This window comes from Furipterus horrens, unplaced genomic scaffold, assembly GCF_987537825.1.
Source record: "Furipterus horrens unplaced genomic scaffold, mFurHor1.1.pri manual_scaffold_11, whole genome shotgun sequence".
NCBI lineage: Eukaryota > Metazoa > Chordata > Mammalia > Chiroptera > Furipteridae > Furipterus > Furipterus horrens.
The window spans coordinates 34,316,029-34,339,033 of record NW_028327181.1 but is presented as its reverse complement, the minus strand read 5'-3'; the positions used below and the strand labels follow the sequence as shown (position 1 = coordinate 34,339,033).

The following is a 23,005-nucleotide window of genomic DNA, read 5'->3' as shown; positions in this document are numbered from 1 at the left end:
CTCTCCAGCTAAGGGGTGTTTGGGCTTCTCTGCTTTTTAGCTATTCTGAATAATGCTGCTACAATCATTTGTGTACAAGTTTTTGTGTAGGGATTTCAATTTTGTAACTTCTACCACAAGAATGAATAATATAGATTTATTGAGTGTTTATCGTGTACCAGGTACTATGCTGAGCACTTCACACATACTGTTCATGTAATCTTCACAATAGCCCAAGGAATGGGTTCTCTCCCCATTTTACAAATGAGGAAACTGAGATCCCATAGCTAATATAAGGTGGAGCTGAGATTTGAACTCATGCCTCTATGACATAGTAACACTTGTCTTTAATATGCTTACAGAAGTTCAGCAGCTATTGGCACTACACTACTCCATTAAGTAAACACCATTCATGTCAATTAAGCCACACAGATTAAATTTAGACAATGTGCCACTTACCTGTATTATCTTTTTGAGTCCTCACACCAACCCAGTGTCCACTGAGGATGAGCTCAGAGGCGACATGGCTACCTGCGAGACATGGCTGCTCAGAGTCTGAGCCTGGGGAGCCACCATTCAGCAGCATCCCATAGCTGTTCCTTCATATCACAGCTCCCAGGCTGGCCTCCTTTAACCGTCTCATGCCTCAGGGAGTTTTTCATATGCCAAAAATACCATTTCTGGAGAACAGTACTACCCCCTTCCCTTGTACACATGTACCTGTGCGTGCACATAGATTACAAACAAGACCCTAAGGATGCGATGACTTACTTTGGGGACAGTTCTGAGGCTGGCTGGGTGGAGGGCAATGTGGGAGCTTCCTGGAAGAAGGCAGCAGTGGTGGGAGACTGGACAAGGAGGAGGAGTAAAGGGTACCAACTGTCTCCATGTGGTTGCCTGCCCACAGCTGCTATCTTGGATGACCCCATGGAGTGCAGCAGAGGGGAGCGTCTCTCCATCACCCTGGCCAAGAACCGAATCAACCGTGCTCCTGAGAGGCTGGGCAAGGCCAAGGTTGAAGTGGACATCTTTGAGCTTCTCAGAGACAGCGAATATGAGACTGCAGAAACCAGTACGTAGAATGGGCAGGGCTGCTCTCTGCTTTTCTCGCTGTCAGAGGAGGTGCTGCTGGCTTGTATAAGCTGCACCCATCGCAGGGCCTGTGAAGTAGGCATTCCCAAGGGAGCAAGAAAAACCTCTACCAGGAAACCCTGTACTTAGTCTGGATAAGATTGCCAGGTTTCACTGTGAGTCGTGGGTGGAATAAAATTAAGACAGGATATTCATTCATTCATTCACTTACCCATTCATTAATTTCTTTATATGTTGATTCATTCATCCTCTTGGACATTTTGTACACAAATCCCTGAATGAAATGTTTGTGTGTGATTATGGTAAGAGAGATGTGGCCAGCTCACAGGTGGCTTAGTCAGTGCACACCTGACTGCCTGTCTTGCTTTCCTGTGCTGAGGGCAGCATTGTGAAGAAACTGGGACTTGGAATGGAGCTCAGTTATTCATTCTGTGGGTAATCTCAGTTCCTTCATCCGTAAAGTGGGAAGGCTAGGATCTACTCTGCAACTTGTGAGATTTAAATGACTGAAAATATAGGAAAACCTCTGTGAGTTGCAATGCTCTATAAACATTCATAGTAGGTCACTCAAGTCACAGATAATGAGCCCCTACTCTCTGCTGGGCACTGCTTTAACTTCTCCCAACAACCCAAGAGTTAAAGCTATTATCCCCACTGCACAGAAGAAACTGAGGCTGAGACATCGGATAACTGGCTCAGCCACAGAACCACTAGTCAATGGCTGAGTGAGTTCTGGATCCTGAACTCACTTCATTAACCTGTAAGTCCAGTGCTCAATGCACTACATTGCCCCTGGAATTCTCTGGCAAGGAATTACCTCGATGACTTTATAGGATGAGCTTCCAAGTTAGTGGGCTGGAAGCTAGTAGCTAAGCTGGAAATGAACAGCTCTAGTTTAGCCCAGAGAGATGATAGCATGTATTCCCTGAGACTTTAGAGTCCCCATCTCCTCCCTTTCAAGCCCAATCCAACCCTTAACGACATTCAATGGAAAAAAAGGCAAAACAAAGAAAAGGCCTTGCTCAAGTATGTATATCAGACATCTAGTCTCCTATGTGTGGATCCAGCAATGCTCTAATCTGGGCCATCAGTATTCCATGAGAAGAAACGTATTTGCACTGGTCCAAGCATAAAAGGCAGGCCATCCAGAAAGTGTAGGAAGTGGGAGAGAGTGGTTCTCTCTGTGTGTCTCACAGCTTCTTTAATGCTCTTGACAGTATCAGACCCATGCTCTTCTCTCTTTGCTGGTTTGGCTTATTCATCATGTACCTGTCCTATGATGGCTATCCAGGCCCGATATATTCTTTGTTTATCCATTCAGGAAACTTTTATGGATCACTTACTCTATTTCAGGAATGATTCAGGGTATCATGCTTTGGGAATGATGCAAAAAACAAGACAGACACAGCCCCTGCCCTCAGATGGCTTGCAGTCTCTTTGGTTTGTACATCAGTGGCAGCTTGGTTTGGATTCCCAAGGTAGAGGATCAGACTGGTTCAGCTAATCTTGCCGTGGAAGGTCTCACAAGTCACAGGTGTTGGCTAGATGGTCTAATAACTACCTTTGCAGAGGGTGTGTACCCCTAGTGACTAGGGGTAGCTTCTTACCATACAGAAGAGGGCTATTGAGGCCAGCAGGATCTAAGGACACAGATTCCTCCAGAATAGGGCGTGAGGAAACAGGTACCTGAAATTGTCACTCATTTATTCACTTGGCCAGTTAATAACTATTTCATGAGTGTCTCTTATACACTCCTCTAGGCAGTGCGGATTTGGCAAGGAGCAGATAGAAATCCTAGTTGTCATGGAGGTTAAACTCTAGTACACTGAAAGGAAGCTTTGACTTTCTTAGGATCTTCCAAACAAAGTCAGAAATGCCAGCAATGACTTTTTATGAATCTGCTAGCCAGTCTGTACTCCTTTGTCCAGAACGACAGGTCTCAGACTAGGGTCTGGATTTCTAAATAGGTCCTTAGTTTGTACTTTAAAAACCAGATCCTCTTTCCTTTTCTTTGGTTCTCCCAGGCTTTCCTGGCAGAACAGAGAGCACAGATTGCCCATTGCTGATGGGGATCATTAGCAGATATAAATGTTCTCTTTCATGACCCATGCATCTTGGCTCAATAGAGTGAATACATCTAAAACATTAAGCCACATGAATCAGGGGAATAAAGGAAATGGATGTCTTTATTCTACATTGCAGAGCTCTGGGACATCTTTCTAATGTCCTTCTTTTAGGCACCAAATATTTTATTAGCAAGTGACCCTTGGTTCAACTTTTACATCTCAGTGCATTTGAGCCATAATTGGCATTTGTTAGGGAAAAAAAGGGTTTCTGGATCTTTTTACCTCAAATGCCTTTCCTCCAAAGCCAGAGCTACTCCCCCACAGTGGATTTTAAACACTACCCAGGTAGTTCTTAGACAGGTTCCAGCCCGGCTATTTCCCTCCCAAAGTAGGGGCGATAGTGGGTGGTGAAGCTGGTTGGACAAGACTGGACTTCAGTGGCTTTGTTGGGGGAGGAGATAGGAGGGAGACGGGAGGCCTGGATGTAGAGATGTAGGAGGAAAATAGCTCCGTGATCCCTACTTTGGTAAGACTATGTGGTTTAAAGAGTGGAGCATGGATTTTAGAATCAGACTAAACTGGTTTAAACCTTGGCCCTACTATTGATTAGCTGTGTGACTGTGGATGGTAAAATCACCTCCTAGGGCCGTTAGGAGCATGACTGGAGACAGTGCAGGTGAGATGCTTAGCACCGTGCGCATAACAGGTGCTCACCACTAAGCGGCAGCTGTAGCTTTGGTTGCTGGCTTTATTCTCTCACCCTCACCTCGGAGTGGGCTTCCCTCCACCTCCCACCATTGGCTCTTTCTCTGCTCTGTTTCAGAGTTCAGCCTTCCCTACCTGGAAGCATCATTTATTTCCCGTACTCCTCTCAAATGGCATGTGTTTTTGTTTTTGGTTTGTTTTTGGGTTTTGGTTTTTGGTTTGTTTGTTTTTTTTCTGTCAGCATGCCTCTTGGGGTATCTCTTGTGATTGAATATCCTCCTTCTCTTTCCAGTTTCTTGGACTTGATGCATCCTACAGCTTTGGGCCGGTGGAAGTTGAGGCAAGCCCTTGAAAGCCAGCTACTGCCCGGTGTTATGGGCTGTGTCTTCCCCGGACTGGTGGCCCAGGGCTAATTTGCATTGTTAGCTTAAAACTGTTTTAGTGGCTCTGAGGCCTTGAACCACATCCCAACCTCACACCTGTCACCTGTGACTAGGGACTCTGCTTCAGTAAGACAAAAGAGCTCCTAGTAGTGCTGCTCTTGGTCATGGAAAGTCCAGGCTCTGCTCTGGGGCAGTAGCAGTTCTAAAACATACAGGTGTGTCTTCTTTTAGCAAGAGATGAGCTTCACAAAGCTCTGTACAAATCACACTTAGTGAGCCACATCCAGGGAGGGTGTGTCAGTCAAGGGGAGCAATGGCAATTTCAGAATCAAAGGTTACGAAGTGTAAAGAAACTAAAGATTCTGGAGTTAGGTTTTAACCTTATTCGATGATTGAAAGTGCAGTGGGGACATGGGAAGCATCACAGGGGGCGTTGATAAGTGACAAACCTGGACACTGGGAAGATAGTAGAAAATGACTGCTGCTTCTGTCTGGTTCACCTAGATGTTCCCAGAGTAGGTTTCTTTAAAGTGACTATCCTTCCTAAAGCTTCCTCAAACCCACACTCATTCCTTCCCCCTCTGCCCCTTCACCTTCACTGCCTCAGGCTTCTTGATGTTTGACTTCCCAGCTCCCTCCATCCAGCCCACAGACCTGAAATCAGACAGACAAGACCTGTTAGGCCTTTCTCCCCAGCCGGGTCCTTCTTGCCTTCTCTTCCATATCTTTTGTCCATCTCAGCCTTTTCTGTGCAGGGAGCTCCCATGGGCCTTACCGTCTCCTGTTCCTCTAGGTCAGTGTGTCTCTTGGGGCTAATGTATTATTGTCTAACTAGGCAGCCCACCCTCTTATCACCCAAACACCTGGAGGCACCCTCCCTGCTGCTGCCAGAACCAGTTTGAGATTTATTTACTATAGAACTAGAATCAGGAGCATCCTGGCCTCTACCTAGATTTGTCTCTGGGAGGCCAAGCATGCTGTCAGCCATCCACACTGTTTCCCCTGGAAGCCTGGAGGCACACGCTCTGGACCTGATGGACGTGGAGGGGGCAGGGCTGCTCCTCTGCACATGCTCCCAGGCTCCCTGCAGTCTCCATGGGCATTACCCTGGTGACTTGGTGCCGAGTCTAATGAGGGCCAGTTTCCTTTAATCAGTTCAACAGAATGAATAAAAGAGAGAAGCCAGAAGAGAAAGGCATAGTGATGAATGATCCAGCAAACATTCCTTGCTCCCTTCTCTGAGTCATGGCATCACGAGTACATAATATGGACTCAGAAATGCATTGAATTACAGTGCTTAGAAACCATCTGGTTCAACCTCCTCAATTTACAGATGGGAAAACTGAAATCCATGATCTTTCCAGGAGGGAGTTAAAACCACACACCTGACAGGTGACAGAAATTGCAGTAGCTCTGTGTGGTCTTGCCAGTGAGTGGCTCAGACAAGGACAGAGGGGGACAGAACCAGGTCAAAGGTGTCGCTGGTTGGTCAGGGAAGGCCTCCAGGCCAGACCTTGGGAGGTAGGATAGGGGATAAGGAGGGAGAAGGGCTTTCGGGCAGAAGGCACAACAGTGTGAGCAAAGGCTGGGACAGGCAGGGAGATAAGGACGGATGGGCATGGCTGAAACAGGGCACTTCTTCAGGGGCAGTGATCTAGAAAAGCAATCAGGACTCAGGTGCTAGAGTCTGATGCTCCAGGATCCTACTTCTGGCTGCACCAGCACTGCGAACTTACCTCCTATGCCTCAGAGTTGTCAGCATCTGTAAAACGGGAATAATGAGAGTTCTCCTTTCATGAGGCTATGGTGAGGATTAAAAGCCTTAGAGCAGTTCCTGTTCTATGGTGAACTCTCAATCACTGTTACCTGTCAGTAGTAGCAGCAGTGGTACAGTTAGTATAATAACTCCTCCCTCATGGGGCAACCATGAGGATTTGGGGTGGTAGTGTGCCTCCTGGCCTGGTGCCTGCGTGTGGGGAGCCCCCCCTCCCCTGCTAAATGGTGCTGCTGCTCTCGGGGTAGTTTGGGACCAGGGTGGGGGCTTTGGATGGTCTGCTGTCAGTCATATTCTGGGTGGCCTGGTGTGGCAGCCTGGCACTGCCACCTTCACACACTCCCTCTTGGCTAAGAGGCCAGCAAAGCCAGGCATCATGCCCACTGTCCACTCCTGGAGAGCTGCAAGTGGAAGGCCCCCAGCAGGTGTGGGCACAGGACAGGCAGCTCCTCAGCATTGACCCAGGCCGTGTGTCCCTTGCTCTGGGACAGGCAGGGCTTCACTCTGTGCTTGACCTGCAGCACCACCAGGCACAAAGAGAGATGTTGCCACCCCCCCCCCACCCCCCCGCCACACACATACACATTCTTCTCCAGCTTCAGCACTGGACAAGTTCTGATGTGAAAGACTCTGAGCTCTCCTAGCTCCTCTGATCCACAGAGCTGTCAGCTTCTGGTGTGGAGACCACTCACCACAAAGGGCTCAAAGAGCAGCTAAGCCTCTTGTTGGAGGCCCTCTGAGAGTGAGGGAACTGGGTGTCCCCACCCAGGGGCTGCCCCTTCCCTAGAGGGCCTGCAGGCAGGGGCCTACGGTGAACCCCTCTGGACCCTCTTCATCACAGGCAGGCCCTTGCCTGCCCTGGAGAGACTCAGAAAAGCAGCAAGTTTTTTCGAGTCCCTCCTGTCCCATCCAGGTGTCTGAGGGTACTTGGATCTAGGCCAGGTGACAACTTGAGGGGAAGAACTCCCCCTTGTCACAGCAGCTCACCATGGTGTTTTACTGCGAGCTGCTCGGACAGCTGCCCTCCATTCCTCTGCTGGCTGGGAAGCTCTGTGGTCATGCCCATGTCCCCCCATGTTTCCCAGTTTCTTCCTTGCTCTTGGGGGCAGAGGGAAAAGTGCACCCGCCTCCCGCCACCCCTCACACAACCTGCTCAGAGCCCTCACAGGTGAGGGCCGGGCCTGCAGATCCATCCCAGAGGTCTTTGGTAAATAATTCTCCTTCACGGGGAATGAGAGGAATTCCAGATCTCAGCAAATTCCTAGGCGATGGCTGCTGGGAAAATGACCATTCAGTTTCACTGGACTCATTATGGATTGTTTCAGGTCAGCTGAGCAAACATCTATTGAACAATTTATTTGTGTCAGGATAGAACAGATGCGGCCCCTGCCCTCAAAGGGTGCTCCATCCAGTGATGGGCATGGGAGATGGACACTCAGAATAGCAGGCACAGGCCCACCAAATCCTCGCCAGGTGTTTTTAGAATCCAGGAGTATCTATATATTGGAAAGGTCATGGGGCTTGGGGCAGAACCCCATACTTAAACAAATGCATGTCTATACTCAAATACTCACATATTATAAGTAGCTTCACATCTGTCTTTCTAGATCAGATTTTGCCACCAAATGAGTTTGATGAAAATCATTCCGTTTCAGAGCCTTTTGGATTTGGTTGTTGGGAATAAGAGATTGTGGCCTTCTATAAGAATTTCTTTTTAGGAGAAAATTCTGTTGAGCCCAGACATGACGATCTAGCTTGGGGCAGAAACTGGCCAGGGACGTAGAGAACAAGGAAACTGACACAGAGGGGCACTGTGATGTGCAACAGGGTGGAGAGGTGCCTCCTCATCCATGGGCGAGGTCTGAGTTGGGTGTTGGAGAATCCGTTGGAGTTTGCCCAGCAGAAGGGCAAGGATGGGCCTAGACAATGGTGGTCTGTGGGGTGCTAATGAACTCCTTCTCAGAAAAGTGTTTTTAAATGAAGAAAATTAAATAGTGTGAGGACAATGGAACCTGGTCAGGATTCCTCACTCCAGATGCCCAGGCGTGGGCTGCCTAGAGATAGCATTAGATTTGCATGCGCAGCGCACTCACAGTTATATAAGCACTGATGTCATATTTTGGCTAATAGCTAGCTTTGTCTATACATAATATAAAAGGGGCAGGAACCCCCAAGGGCGTGTTTGTGTTTGGGCAGCGGGCAGTGAGCAAACAGAGGAGCAGCACTGAGCACCAAGTGAACGAACAGCAGGGATACAGGCACGAATACCGTAATGTCTGCAATAAAGGAACTGTCAGAGACCCCAACTTTGCCTCGCATATTCTTCTGCTTGCCAGACAAAAGGAATCTGCATTCAGTTCCACAACAGATAGGATGACCAATATATTAAAATATGCACTTTTTTATATATTAATATATCATATAGCCAAACCTAGCATCAAGTCTAACTACTAGTATAATTTGAATTAATCATGAAAATACATTATATTTCAAGATGGCTACAACATTGTAATGTGATATGAAAACAGTGTGATGTCTGTCAGTGACAAAGATGCACATGCTATTAACATACTGCGGTTTGCCTAAAGTCAGCATCGAAGGGAAGACCAAATTTCAGTCAGGAGTCAGAGAAAATAATGCTATTTTTTACCCTGCCAAATGTTCATGGGCCACTGTATTTTACCCTCAGATCTCAGGCAGCAGGTTAAGAAGCCCTGGCCTAGTCAGAAGGAAATACCTGGCAACAGGCTCAGGTAGGAAAACAGAGAGTGTGTTCTAGGAGGACTCTGTGAAGAGGGGAGATGCTACAGGAGAAAGGGTTTGAAGGGTAGGACTTTGAGGAGGTCAGATTCATTTAGATTTTGCTTGCTCATTAAAAAATTTTTATGACATTTAAGTTTTTATAATTACATATTATAAAGAGAATACATGCTCATTATAGATAGCAAAGAAAAATAGGGAAAACCATCGTGTTCTAGTAGCCAAGGTAATTGCTGTTAACACCCCAGTTAATCACCATTAACCAATGAGGACTGAGTGGTGCAGTGGTTGGGCACTAATTCTGAAGTTAGGGCCTGAGTGTTTGAATCCTGCCTCACTCTTTGACTTTTCTGTCCCATTTTCTCGTTTGTAAAATGAAGGTGACAGTAACAGAACCTATCTCATCAGGTTGTATTGAAAAATAAGTCAATTCATATGAGTGCTTAATGTGGACTATAATTAGCACTCAGCAAATGAGGGCTTATAACATCTTCCAGTCATTCCGCAATGTATAACTATTTTCTGTATTTGCTTAGGTGTAGCCTTCATATAGATATAATTTTATGCTTTGCTTCTTTCTCTTAATTTTATTACATAAATATCTAAGTACTACTATAAACTGTGTGTAAGCATTTGAAACACGTAAATAATACTCCATTTGTGTATGTGACCTAAGCTTCAGATAACTATTCCATTATGACTAGATATTTAGTTTATTTCCAGTTTCCCATGGAAGGTGTTGGACAGGCTTCCGAGTGGTTCAGTGGCTGTCGACTGAGCATGTAACTCTGAGTCAGGCCCTGCTCAGTATGGAGGGTGTACACATACACATGGCAAGCTTTCTGCCCAGTGGGAGCACATAGATCTATGTTTTAGGATTATAATGTGCTCACCTTTTGGAGAACAGATTGCAAATGAAGAATCCTGTAGACAGAGACGCCTGCTAGGAGGCAGGTAGGAAAGGGGCCGGCAGTGACTGCTGCAGTGGCAGTGGAAAAGGAGGGGATGGCAGAGCGTGAAGATCCAATGGCCAAGGCCTGGCCCCTGACTGGTATGACAGATTCAGTGAGTAAAGGTCAGGCAGAGTCCAGGGTGACTGTGGTTTTGAATTTGAGGAGCTAAGGAGGAGAAGAGCAGTGGTGCCAGATGGATCGCCAAGTTCAAGCCCAGCTCTACATATTACCTATGTGATCTTGAACAAGTTACTGAAATTTTGTAAGCCACAGTTTCCCCATCTGTAAATTGGGGATAACAATGAATCTTCTTCCTATTAAGTATGAAGATCAAATCAGATCATGTATGGAAAGTACAGATTATAGCAAATATGATGTCATGGGCATAATAATACAAAGAGGTGCATTGCTTATCAGTCCCATTTAAAACAATTTATAGGTACTAACTCAACTTAATTCTCACAACAAGCCTGTGAGAGAGGTGCTGCTAGTATTTCAGTTCGAGAGATAAGGAGGCAGGCCCAGAGAGGTTCAGTAACTTGTTCAAGGTCTCACAGCTAGTAGCTGACAAAGCCAAGACTCCGACCCAGACATTCTTGCCTCAGAGTTCATGCTCTGATGACTGTGCTTCTGCCTCTCTGCTGTGGACATATTGAGTGACAGTCCTCTGGTTATATCAGCAGGTGATTGGAACTTGATGTTGTAACCTGGGAAGTAGGTCAGCATGTAGGAATACCTGGGCAGAGATAAGAACAGAGGCCACAGGCAAAGGTGAGATTGCTCAGGGAGAGTGAGACATGGATAAAATCTGAATTTAGCAGGTGGCATAAGGAACAGGAGCCAGCAGAGGAAGTGAAAAAGAGGAATGAGAGAAGTGGATGAGAATGAGGGTTGGAAGGAGCTATACATTTGTAAAGGACAACTCAGTCAACAGCATCCAACGCTCCAAAGAGAGCAGGATGGGAGCTGAGAAGAGGGCATTGCATAACCTTGGAAAGGAAGATGCAGTAAAACAGGTGGGTTGGGGACCTCAATTGTGAGGGGCTGTGATGAGATGGGTGGAGTGGCCAAAAGGTGTAGGGCAGATGAATAGGTGACTGTGAGAGAGTAGGATGAACACTGGGTGGGGTCAACAGACTTGAGCTCCAATGCTGGCCCTGACCTTGATTAGGTATGAGACTTTAGGGGAGTCACTGAACATCTCAAGGAACTAAGATCCACCTCTGAGGCTGCTGTAGGGATTGAAGGCTGATGAGCTTATAGCATCCAGCAGGCAGAAGGGTGATGTTCGTTGAGAGCCCCTGAGATAACTTACATGGAGACAGCTTGAACTTTAAGTGCATTCTTCAAAGGTTCAGCCTGGTTACACCAGTGGGGATGGTTCTAACACAGCACTGATGGGTCTCCCTCCCTCAGGCACCACTGTCCCAAGCCTCTTGGTCAGCTGACATCTGTGATGTTGCAGGACCCCTGCCTGAGCCGAACGCTGATCTATTCTTCAGGTGGGATTTGAATCCTGTGCTCCACCTCACCACCTGCACTCATTTAAGGCCATCACTTCTCTGTGTGGCCAATGGTTAGGACTCTGCCAGGTGTGGCTTTGCAGCTCACTCAGCAAGGAATGGCCTTGGACTGTCCCTTCATCTCAGTTTACTGGCTTGGGAAATGGCTCTGCCTGACTTCAGTGTGAGTCGGAGGAAAATGTGCCCAGGACTGAGCTTTGAGTTCTGAGGAGAAGGCTGTCTTACAGGGAACCTGTGCACATTCTGAGGGGAGGCTCCTTGGTCCTAACGCCGCCCTGTGTCCTGAGCATTAGCTCACGTTTTCTCTCTGTCCATGTGCTCCTTTGTCTCTCATCCTCCTTCTCAGTCTGCAGCATCTTATCCTCAACAGACTCTTGGACTCTCTCCTCCTCTTCTGACTGCCAGTCCCATCCATCCACCTGTCTACCCACTCACTCCACGAATGTGAACTGGGCACTTGCTAGGGTTAGAAAATGTGGTGATGGGCTCCGGGAGGGGGAAAGTGGGGTGGGGAGAGAGTGTGGCTCAGCTCCTGCCCTGAAGAGATTTAAAATCTACTGAGAGCAGAAAGACGGTGAACAACAAGCCTCTGCAGGCGGGCAGGGAGGAGTCGGCGGGGTCCACCGTTAACCTGTGCCCTTCGGCAGTGGCAGCCCAGGCAGTGTATACACCCTGTTGGTTGTGGCCATATGTTGTCACACCTCAGCCATTACCTCATTTAAATGCCATCCATGAACTCCAATAAAACTGTCCTTGAGCCCAGAAGTCCAGGGGAAGGAAGGCACTGGATTTGGAAGTGTGGGATGGGGGTTGGGCAGCATTGGGCGAAAGGGGAGGGGCAGCACGTGCCACTGGGGGCCTCAGAGGGTGGAGCCCAGGCTCAGCAGCTGGTCCACACTTCCCTGACGAGCACCTTGTTTCTTTTCCTGTTCCCATGCTCTTCCCCTGCTGCTGGCTGCAGTGTGTCAGATCCTCCCCAAGGGGGTGGTGGCTGTCCTGGGACCGTCCTCCAGCCCTGCCTCCAGCTCCATCATCAGCAACATCTGTGGGGAGAAGGAGGTGAGTGCTGTGCCAGGTGGGGGGCTGTCTGCAGGCTGGCAGCTTGTGCCCCAGGATGGCATGGGCTGTTTGGGGCTGAAGGTGCCTCGCTTGTGTCAAGAACAACATGCACAGAAATACAACTCAAAGGAGTGATCCTTTGTTGAACATGTACGTTTTCCAGGGTTTTTGGATGAAGGGGACTCAGAGTAGAGGTTGCACAACAAGATTTTGAAGCTGAGCTCTTTTGAGTCTTAGGGCCCTGGGGTGGGGGGCGGGCCTTGGTGGAGGTTGGCAGAGGGAGAAGCTGGGATTGGTGGTGGTCTGGGTGACCTGAGCTCCTCGTGACCAGAATCCCAATCAATGTTGGGATTCTGGGGAAGAAGGCATTGCTCCATTTGATTGTTAAAATAAAGGTTGAAAACCTCTATTTGATAAGTTCTCTAGAAAGGAGACTTAATTTGCTTTCTTTTTCACTCACCAGTCCCAGTGTTGACTTGTCAAATCAGCAAACTCTTCCTGAGGCGCCTCCTTAAACTGGAACCTCTCTCCTTCCCACCTGTTGAGTCCATTTCCTCTCGGTCTAGTTCCATGAGAGAGGAGGTGGTAGGGTGGGTTTCTGAGTGATGGCCTGCTTCTGAGTTCATCAGCTCTTTCCCTCCTTTGCACCCACACAGAATAAACTAAACTAGAAAGTCCAGGGATTCTGCCTATTGCTGGAATCTTTCCCACTCCTTTCTGGAATCAGTCCTGTCTTCCCATTGAAAACCTGGAGGCTCTGGTTCTTAGATATAGGACAGGACACCCACTGCAGGACAAGAACCTCCTCAACCAGGTGCCCCTGCAGAGGCAATCCCTCTAGGGCCTACCCCCTTTGGTGCCACCTCTTCTCTTATGGGCAGAAGGCTGAGCGAGTCTCTGAGGCTTTGGGCAAAATATTTCATGGCCTGCCCTCAGAACTGTCACCCACACAGGGATGTGCCGCACAACCCAAGCTGCAGCCTGGCTTGGTCTTGCTGTCCCTGTGCCAGCAGCTGCCCTGCAGGCCGAGCCCCTGAGCCTTCTTGCCAAAGGCCAAGGTCATGTAGACTTCCCCACCCCTCATATCCTTGGCCATCCTGAAAGCTAACTCTTGAGCCAGCCCAGGCCAAACAAGGAGCTTGTGTTCCACTGCAGTCCCTTCCTGCACCTCAGTCCTTGGCCCCAGGAAGTTGAACCTGAAGTTAGTCTGTGGCGGGCTGTGATCTTCCCAGGCGAGATGGCCAAGACTTCAGCTCCTGATTTTCTCTTTGCTGTTTGCGCCCCTCCTTTTCTTCTTTTCTCCTCTCTCCCTCCTCCCCATCATGTTGTCCTCACTGTCCCATATAGTCACCCCCACTCCAGAATGGCTTCCTCTTGGGGTTCAGTGGTTATTTTATCTCAGCTAACACATCCCTGACCCCGTTTAGCATTTTAGATCAGAGGCGGAGACTCTCCCTTGCAGCCCTGCTTCCCGTCCTGCCACCCGCTGTGCCCCTGTGCTGTGGACCAGCCAGACAGGTCGCTGCCCAGGGATCAGCCAGTTACCCCTCCTTTGTCTGGTTGTGTGTCTTCCAGAGCAACTTCTGCTCTCCATTCAGATTATGCATTTCTTTTAATATTTTTTGAGGCCAAACTGCCTTACGCTGATCCCCCAGCTCCGGGGAAAAGAAATGGAACTCTCACCGAGGAGTTCACTTCCTTAAATGCTGCTAACAGCTCGGGAGCCCCGTGACCCGCCTCCTCTGCCTTGCTGCCCCCCCCCCCATTATGCTCCTGTGCCTCCTCCATAAGGGCTCCCTGGGATTTGTTGGCAATTGCAAATTAATGACGGATGGCTCCCGGTTCTGGGCAGATGGGCAGAATTGGCCTCGGCCGTGTCTGTCTGGCTCTTTAGAGGAGCAGGCTGCTTCCCCAGAAGCCCTCAGAGTGGCAGGCTCTGCTGGATGCTCCACCCAGTCCTCCTCAGGGAGCCTCTCCCCCAGGATCCTTTTAGGGAGTTCCTGCTTTGGGGGAGAAAGGAAGGAGGAGAAGAGGAGGCATTGCCTAAGCACCCACTACATGTTAGGTACTGAGCTATTCTGCCTTTACACACAGGATCTTGTTTTATTGTCTGCGTTAGTGAAGCCAGACAGGTTAAGTGGTTTGCCCCAAATTGTTACAGAACTCCTGGGCTGCTCCAATTGAAACAGAACCCACGGGCTGTTTAGTTAGGGGCCTGATTGCCCGCCGCCATAATTATAACTCTCAATTTCAGAGTTTGGTGAAAAGAAAAATAATTGTTTATTTAACAGTTATATAGATCTAACTATTTGCAGGTTTCTGCTGTTAAGTCTTATGTTCTTTAAAACACCCTTAAACACATATCCTTGCTTCCCCCTACCAAATAAGGCTAGTTTGAGAAAAGTTAGAGAAACCATTTCCCTACTTTCTAAACACAGTTCAGCTTTACCAGTAGCTGCCAATCATTCAATTCTGATTGGGGAGACCTCATCTGTGTTATGGGGTCCACCAGCTTTTAATCCAGAACCTCGTGGATTCTCAGCCTCCTTGTAAACTGTATATTTGTAATCCACATGGTCAGTCTGTTCCTTTTCAAAGCAGCAAGGTACGTCCCTTCCTTAAAACTTCATCGTCAGTCCCAGTTAAATCCACATAGTCCATCTGGTTAAAACGTCTGCCGCTTATTTTTGAATCCCTGACTGCGTCCTCTGATGCAGTGCGTGTTGCAAATGGTTCTGACCATTCACAGAACCTCACGCAGGCTCTGTCTGCTTTTTCCATACCATCCCCTGGGCCAAGACCCCTCCCATCTACCTGAGGTCTTGGATGCATTAAAGTCATTTTGCATAACAAAGACACCAGCCACCAGCCTCAGGCGTGTGGAGGCATCCTGAAATCTGCTTCCTTCTCCCCATCCCCCAGCCGCAAACTCTGGGGATTTTTGGACACCCCCGTTTCTGTAACAAAATGACACAGCGGAACTGGATACACACCCAAATCTGTAGACTCTTGAGTCTTTCTCCTGATTCAGCTGTAGGATCCATAGATTGAAGTGTATTTCTAGGGACACATTCTACTGGAGGGTGTGTTAGCTGCTAGTGGAATCCTGTGGGCGGGATGTCCAAGCAGGGAGGGCCTTGGTCAGAGATGCTCAACCGTGTGAGCCACCGGCCTGGCCCCTGACCCCTGGCCCTGCCTAGCCTTTGCCTCCATCTTGCCCCTTTGTGACCTTTTAATCCTTTCAAGGTTCATTTTAGACAGATCATATGGGATGCAAAATACAAGCTGGGGAGGAGTTCTTTATGGACAACTTTACTCGTTAAGAGTCTTGTCTCATAACCTGCTAGACTCTCCCCAAGTCTACACTTTTCAGTCTCTGCTGGAAATATTGGTTGCCCCCTCTCTATGGTTCAGGGGCTAATCCTAGTTTCTCCCTAGTTTCTGCTAATTCTTTACTCTCCCCTCACCCAAGCTCAGAGGAGATCTGGTCTCTGGCTGACTTTCCTCAGAAGCTTAAAACAATAAGGTAGCAGACTTCTACAGAGACCCCCTCAACATCATCTCAGACTGTGGGCCAACCTGGACAAAGAAAACTGCAATCATTTCTGAAAAACCCACTCTAGGAGCCAGTCCACCCACCACGCACAAGTTCTTCCTGCTGTTTTTCCCTAATCTTACTGGCTTTAACATCCGTGTAAACCCATGCTTGCTGTAATTTAGCTCTTCCGTAGGGCACTCGTCCAACGGGAGAATGAGGGTTGAGGTTTCAGCCCCATCTCCCTTGGAGGCACCACACAGCCTTCAACTCTCCCAGCTCTGGGGACCAGGGATGAGGGAGACAGAATAAAATCAAGGCAGATGGCAGCTTATTACATGTCAACTGTCCTGTCACCTACCCAATAGCATAAGCTGCCAAGAAAGCCACCATCTGAACCTGTTAATACCCTTTCCCAGGAGAAGAGGCAGGGACAGTGGCTCTTGCAAATGTCAATAATAGATGCAGAGGGAAGCTGACACTGTCCTAATGAGGCCAAAGCAGGTATTTCTTTACCTGGCTTCATTCGAAGGCTCTCTAGATGGGTTCTCAGCCTGTGATGCTTTTTTCTCCTTGCACACTTTAAGGAGGAACCCCTTGCAGGCTTTCACCCAGGAAGCTGGTGGGAGCTGGCTGGTACACCTGTTGTCTTGGCTGGGCTGATGGCCTCTTCTGTTGGTCCCCAGAGCAGTGTTTTTCTCTTTCTGCCATCTCTGCTCTGATACATTAACTACAGATGAAATATTAGAAGGATTATGCCTTCAAGAGCCATTTGTCTAGCTGCTCGGCAGAGGGAAGTTTCTCTGAGAATAAAGGCCTATTCTTTCACCTCCTTCTCAGGGCCACAGACCCAGTTCCAGGTCCACAGCACATTGACACAGGTCTCCTTCTGAAGGGCTCCACGTCTTGTGCTGCCTGGGATGTCAACCCAGCTTCTCCTGTGGAGTGGGTGCCCTCACTCCTGCAAGCTGTTTCCTACCAGGGCACATGTGGGTGGCAACGATCTTATATGAAATAATTCTCCCTCCATAGCCTTATCTAATTTACTTTCTTTATCTCTCTCTCTTTCTCTCTTCTTTCCTTCCTCCCTTCCTTCCTTCCTTCTTTCCTTCCTTCCTTCCTTCCTTCCTTCCTTCCTTCCTTCCTTCCTTCCTTCCTCGCTCCCTCCCTTCCTTCCTTCTCACTCTTTCTGGATCCTCTCTGCTGCTCATTTTTGCTCCTCCTCCCAGGTCCCTCATTTCAAAGTGGCCCCAGAGGAGTTTGTCAAGCTCCAGTCCCAGAGATTTACAACCCTGAACCTCCACCCCAGCAACACCGACATCAGTGTGGCTGTAGCTGGGGTCCTGAACTTCTTCAACTGCACCACCGCCTGCCTCATCTGTGCCAAAGCAGAATGTAAGTCTCCCCAGGCTGGTCCCGCCCAGACAGCTGGCGCTTGTTGATTTCAACCTGATTGACTGGCCCCTGGCTGGAGACATGCCAGGCAGGGGAGGGCTTCCTCAGATCATAGCCAGAGGGCCCTGGCATTCCCATGTGTCCATCCTTGGCTGTTTGTCCCTGTGTGCACGTGTGTGTATGCATGAGAGAGAGAGCAGTCCCTTTCAGAGAATGCCCTAGGCACCGGCAGAACAGAGAGAACTGGGTTACAAGAAAACTGGCCAACCTCTAAGCATTTTTGCATCTGCAAACTCAATTCCCACATTTTCAGCCTCATTGTTAAGGAGGGGGGTGTGTGTAAAATTGGATGCATTTGCATTTGATGGGTTGAAGAGCTTCCTCCCCTGGAGAGCGAGCAGGTTTCACTGATGGAACAAAACCCGTGGTCAATTCCTGATAAAGCACTTTTTTGCAAATGCATGCTTTGGAAATGCATTTATCTGACTCAGACAATTTGTGACATCAATTTAGTGTTTATGAGATATAGCTAATTTAAATCAGGACTTTCTAGAAAAGTCTGTGTGCACCCCACATGCAGTCAGGTCGGTGCTGCCCACTGGCTGCCAGTGAGCCCAGCGCCAGAACCGCAGACGTCTGTGTCCTGTGCAGCTCACTGCGCGGGTCTCACCCCATGAGTCTGTGGGCTGCAGGGGCAGAGCGGTGTCATTGCTGCCAGGGCTTCTTTCAGGGCTGCTCAAACCACTCTGCACCCTTCAGTCCTCCCTGCCCCTGAAATCCTGACAGCATCCCTGAACCTCCTGGGACAAGCTACACCTGAACAGGAGTAATGACTAGACTGAGTGCCAGTTGAGAGTCCAGGGGCAAGACATGAGGCTGGATGCCGGAGCTAGAGCTGGGGCGTCCGGCTTCTGTGTGGCCTCTCTCTGCGTGGGTCTCTTGTTGGTGGTGTTCCTCGGTTCTTCATCAGGGGAATTGCTCTGTCTGTAGGTGTAAATTCCATACGTTCCCTGGAGAAGGTGAGCTCAGGGTTTCCTTTGCCTCTGTCTTGCACTGGAAGCCAATGTTTGCCTTTTATGCGGCTTATTTACAACAACCACTCAGGGTTTAGAGGTATTGGAATTCCCCATTTTAAAGGTAAATAAAATTGAAAATTCAGTTCCTTAGTCTCACCAGCCCCATATCAAGTACTCAATGGCCACAGGTGGACAGTGCAGACATAGAACTACTTCAGACACTCAGTGTATTGTGAACAAAGAATTTTGTGGTCCTACCCCCCAAAACCAAGAAGTGTTGGATAACACTTCGTGCCCCTTCCTCTTGTAGAGCCTCAAACACACACTGCCATGGACACTGAGGTGCCCTGTACCAAAACAGCTGCTCCACCTCATCGTCTTCCAAGGAGGTTTGACCATAGCCCGAAAGGACACTGAGCTGAAAGCACACAGGACGCCACCATTTGGTGAAACATGGTTGAAAAGCCTTGCGTTCTGCCAGATGGCCCTCCTCTCGTGAGATCCTCGTCCCATCGAGTGGTGTCACAGAACCAAGGATTCTCCCCTGGAAATTTCTGCCACAAGCCCACTCAGGTGGGACCAAGCTGGGGTGCACCCCATGCACGCAGCGGGAAGACTGAGAGATGTGGGGCAGGCTGTAAATATCTCCAGGCAAAGACTCTCCTGCAGCTTTCCTCAGTGCTGGGTACAGTGTCTCACCAACCTGACAGGAAGTTCTTTCTGTGTCTAGCCACAGTCCTTCTTGCTGTCAGTCTGAACCCTGTTTCCTCTGCTTCAGTTCTTCCTGGGCTTTTGGAAGTAAGTTTTTCAATGTTTGTTAAGCATCTACTATGCACTGGGCACTATGCTAGATTTTGTTGCATCACGGCCCAGGGCTCTTTCTATTAGAATTATGACATTCCTCGATATTCAAGGTTCCTTGCTGATTGCAAAGCAGTTTCACTTATGTTTTGCTATTTGACCTCCCCCACCCCTACTTGTTCTAGAGCCAAAAAAGAGTTATTAAAGGACTTGCTTAAGATCACACAGTTGGTGTGTGGCAAACTCAAGACAAACTCAGGTCCTCTGACTCTGAGCCAGGCCTTCCTCCTCCATGACTTCTCTCACGCTCCTGGTCTGCACACACAACCTCAGAGTAGCAGCTCAGAGCAGACTCTGCCTGGCAGACACCTCTCTGGAGCAGCATGTCCCTTGCTCCCTCAAGCAGAGTGCAGGATGGCAAGGAGGTGCATGACAGTCCTGGAGAGAACGAGCCCCCCCACCTCCCCAGGTAGCAGGGAGGCCAGCCCATAGCCAAGGGGGCTCGCCAGCCACGCAACACCTCCTCTACTCTTCCATCGAAGCTGCTGCGTGACTCTAGTCCCACCCACCAGGGCTCAGGGAAGGAAGGTGGGGCAGAGCAGATGTTCAACGGCAAAGAGAATTAAAAATCTAATCAAAGGATGAAGAAAGGAGGGACAGAAGGGAAACGCAACCCAGAACTTGGGAGGAAACACTATTCTGCACTATTCTGTCTTCCTTATTAATTTAGGTCTGAGAGACACTGGAAATCAAATTAGGAACAGGAACTTAATTCTATTTTCCATCTATAAAAATTAAACACAATGGAGATCATTCCATGGGGAATCATACCATTTACTTTCTTTCCTCCCAAAAGTAGTTTTTTTTTAATAAGCAAGTTTTAACCAAGTAGAATTCTGTTGTAGATTACATTATTTTTTCTGTAATGGGAAAATATATCATCTGCACATGCCCAGTTCTAATGGGGCTGCTGGGAGGAGAAGTGGTGGGGAGCCAAGGCCATCCTGTATGTCCACAGAGCCTGGGGGTGTTTGCTGTGTGGGGTCTTCCAAGGAGAGCTGAGGGTCCCCTCTGTGGCCCTCATGGCCCTATGGTGAGGTCACCTAGCCCTGCTGCAGAGCTACCTTTGAAACTCTCAGGATGTACCCAGAGCTTTCAATTCGTTATGGTCACAAGTATAATCTACTGCATATTTTCCTGGTTTCTTTGTACATAGATCATACTTGCTTTGGTGTTTCTAAATATTTTCACATCCTTTTCGTGGCTGCACTTCCTGTGCCCCGACATTTCTGCCACCTATCTCACTGCCCAGGAAGGGACTTAGGTACTCTCTAGCCTTTTGTTGTCTCATCTAAAAAGTGGGACAGTTTTACCTCCCTCCGAGATGGCTGAGGGAATCACACAGGATGGCATACACAGAATATAACACATGTGCACACCTAGGGAACATGCGGACATAAGAGAGTTCCTCTCCTCTTTTCCTTGGAAAAGGCTGGGTCAGGCCCTAGACAGGGTGACCAGAGTTTGGCTCTGTCCTTATACCATCTTTGTGTTCGCTAAACTTAGTCCATGTTGCTGGAGAAGAGCAGACTCTGATCTCCTGGGGAGTAAGTGCTGCTGAAATCAAATCATGCAATAAAAAGAGAACCATCTTCATCATCTCACCAGGCTGTTACACTGCTCATGAGCTGTGTGACGTGAAGCAGGTCACTCCACCTCTCTGAGCCTGAGTGCCTTCCTGTGTAAAGTGGGAATAATAATGCCTCCCAAAGTCACTGGGTGGAAGGTATCTGGGCCCAGAACGTAACACACAATTAATTAGTTACTTTATACTGCAACTGGTTCTGGCACTAGGGAGTGAAGGATGGGAATGGAGGGAAAGATACCAGGGCCCTTGTGGGAGAGAGTAACTAGAGCAGTATGGGCCTTGCCTATGCAGGAGGTCTTTTGTTCATAGTGATAAAAAATTAATCATTTATTGAGCACTTACTATGTGTCAAACACTACTAACAATTTTATTTATTTATTTATTTGTTTGTTTGTTTTTCTGTTACAATTGTTCCACTTTTTCCCTCATTGCTACACCCCCCAGCCAACCCCTTCTCCCACTGTCCACCCCGACCCCGTTGTCCATGTTCATGGGTTATTTATATTAGTTCCTTTGTTAAACCCTTCCCCTACTTAGCCCCTTCCCTCCCTCCCCTTTCCCCCCTGATAACTTTTACTCTGTTTCTTGTTCAATTTTGTTCATTTATTTGTGTTGTTCATTAGTCTCCTATATCAGGTGATATCATAAAGTATTTTTCTTTCATTGCCTGGCTTATTTTGCTAAGCATAATTCTCTCTAGTTCCATCCATGTTGTCCCAAATGGTGGGAGTTCCTTCTTTCTTCCTGCTGCATAGTATTCCATTGTGTAAACGTACCACAATTTTTTAATCCACTCATCTACAGATGGGCACTTAGGTTGTTTCCAGCACTTGGCTATTGTAAACAGTGCTGCTATGATCAAAGGGGTGCATAAGTTCTTTTGAATTAGAGTTTCAGGATTCTTCAGGTATAATCCTAGCAGTGGAATCACTGGTTCAAAAGGCAGTTCCATTTTTAGTTTTTTGAGGAAATTCCATACTGTTTTCCATAGTGGCTGCACCAGTCTGCATTCCCACCAACAGTGCAGTAGGGTTCCCGTTTCTCCACATCCTCGCCAGCGCTTGTTGTTTGTTGATTTGTTGATGATGGCCATTCTAACAGGTGTAAAGTAGTATCTCGTTGTGTTTTTTATTTGCATCTCTCTGATGGCTAGTGATGTTGAGCATTTTTTCATATGCCTCTGGACCCTCCGTATATCCTCCTTGGAGAAGTGTTTGTTCAGGTCCTTTGCCCATTTTGTAATTGGGTTGTCTGTCTTCCTTGTGTTGAGATTTGTAAGTTCTTTATATATTTTGGAGATCGAACCCTTGTCTGATGTATCATTGGCAAATATGTTTTCCCATATGCTTGGTTCCTTTTTCATCTTTTTTTTTTTTTGCATTTTAGAAGTATATTTTATTGATTATATTGTTACAATAGTTCCAATATTTCCCCTTTGCTCCCCTCCGCCCAGCACCCCCATTCCCCCAACAACCCTCCCTCCCCAAGTCCATGCTCATGGGTCGTACATACAAGCTCTTCTGCCTCACCCTTTCATATATTCTTCTTTTTTAATTAATTTTTTTAATAATAAAAAATAACAATCCCTCCCTCTCAGACTTAAGACCCTCTATAATCTTATAAAGGACAATGGGCAAAGGTCTCAAGCTCCTCTAGCTGCTTCAAGCTGGACATGGTCATCGTCCTACCTACCCTTGGGTCCAGAAATTCCTAATAAGAGTGGGGGTGTGGAGGCGGGGGTGGCCTTCCCACATGTGGAAGAATCATGCAGACTCCAGGTTAGTTGGCTGTCCCCGGACAACGGCATGCTTTATTTAATAGGCTGGCATCCTTGTTGTATTCTGGAGGCAACAGATTTGGCAACAGGGTTAAAAGACATCATTCAATCCATAACCACTAGATGACAAAAGGCAGGGATTAATTTTTCAATGTCCCACATTGGGGAAAAGAAGGGCTTCTTTGGAGGAAGGTGTGCCAGGCACATCTCACCTTTTGCCTATTATACTTAGTTTGGGCTGAGGGAAATATTTTACGTTTCCCCCCTCTCAGACCTCTGGGCTCTTTCTGTCCAAGCCTTTAGGACAGAAGAGAGAAACCAGTTTTAAAGTGAAGCCCACAGAACACCCCATTCTCCACCAATCCAGCCACTTAGTTCAGCCAAACCATTGAGTCTCAGGAGGCAGCGATGCAGACAGGATTAAGTGAGGCCTATACATACAGACAATCACTCAGGTAATGAGATCATAGGCTTATGCCCTTTGAAACCAGAAAACACATGTTAATTTCTGTAACATAACCCACATACAAGTCTCTAAA

The 23,005-nt window shown here is 47.9% G+C and overlaps 1 protein-coding gene across 1 annotated transcript in view; it reads left to right on the top strand.

The window, feature by feature from the left end:
- The first annotated feature begins 741 nt into the window (after positions 1-741).
- Positions 742-23,005, top strand: part of GRIK4 (glutamate ionotropic receptor kainate type subunit 4) — a 214,055-nt gene continuing 191,791 nt past the window's right edge. The window contains exons 1-3 of the mRNA XM_090257477.1: positions 742-1,051; positions 12,197-12,294; positions 17,059-17,224. Coding sequence (XP_090113603.1) covers positions 742-1,051; positions 12,197-12,294; positions 17,059-17,224 — 574 coding nt within the window. The remainder of the gene's footprint in view (positions 1,052-12,196; positions 12,295-17,058; positions 17,225-23,005) is intronic.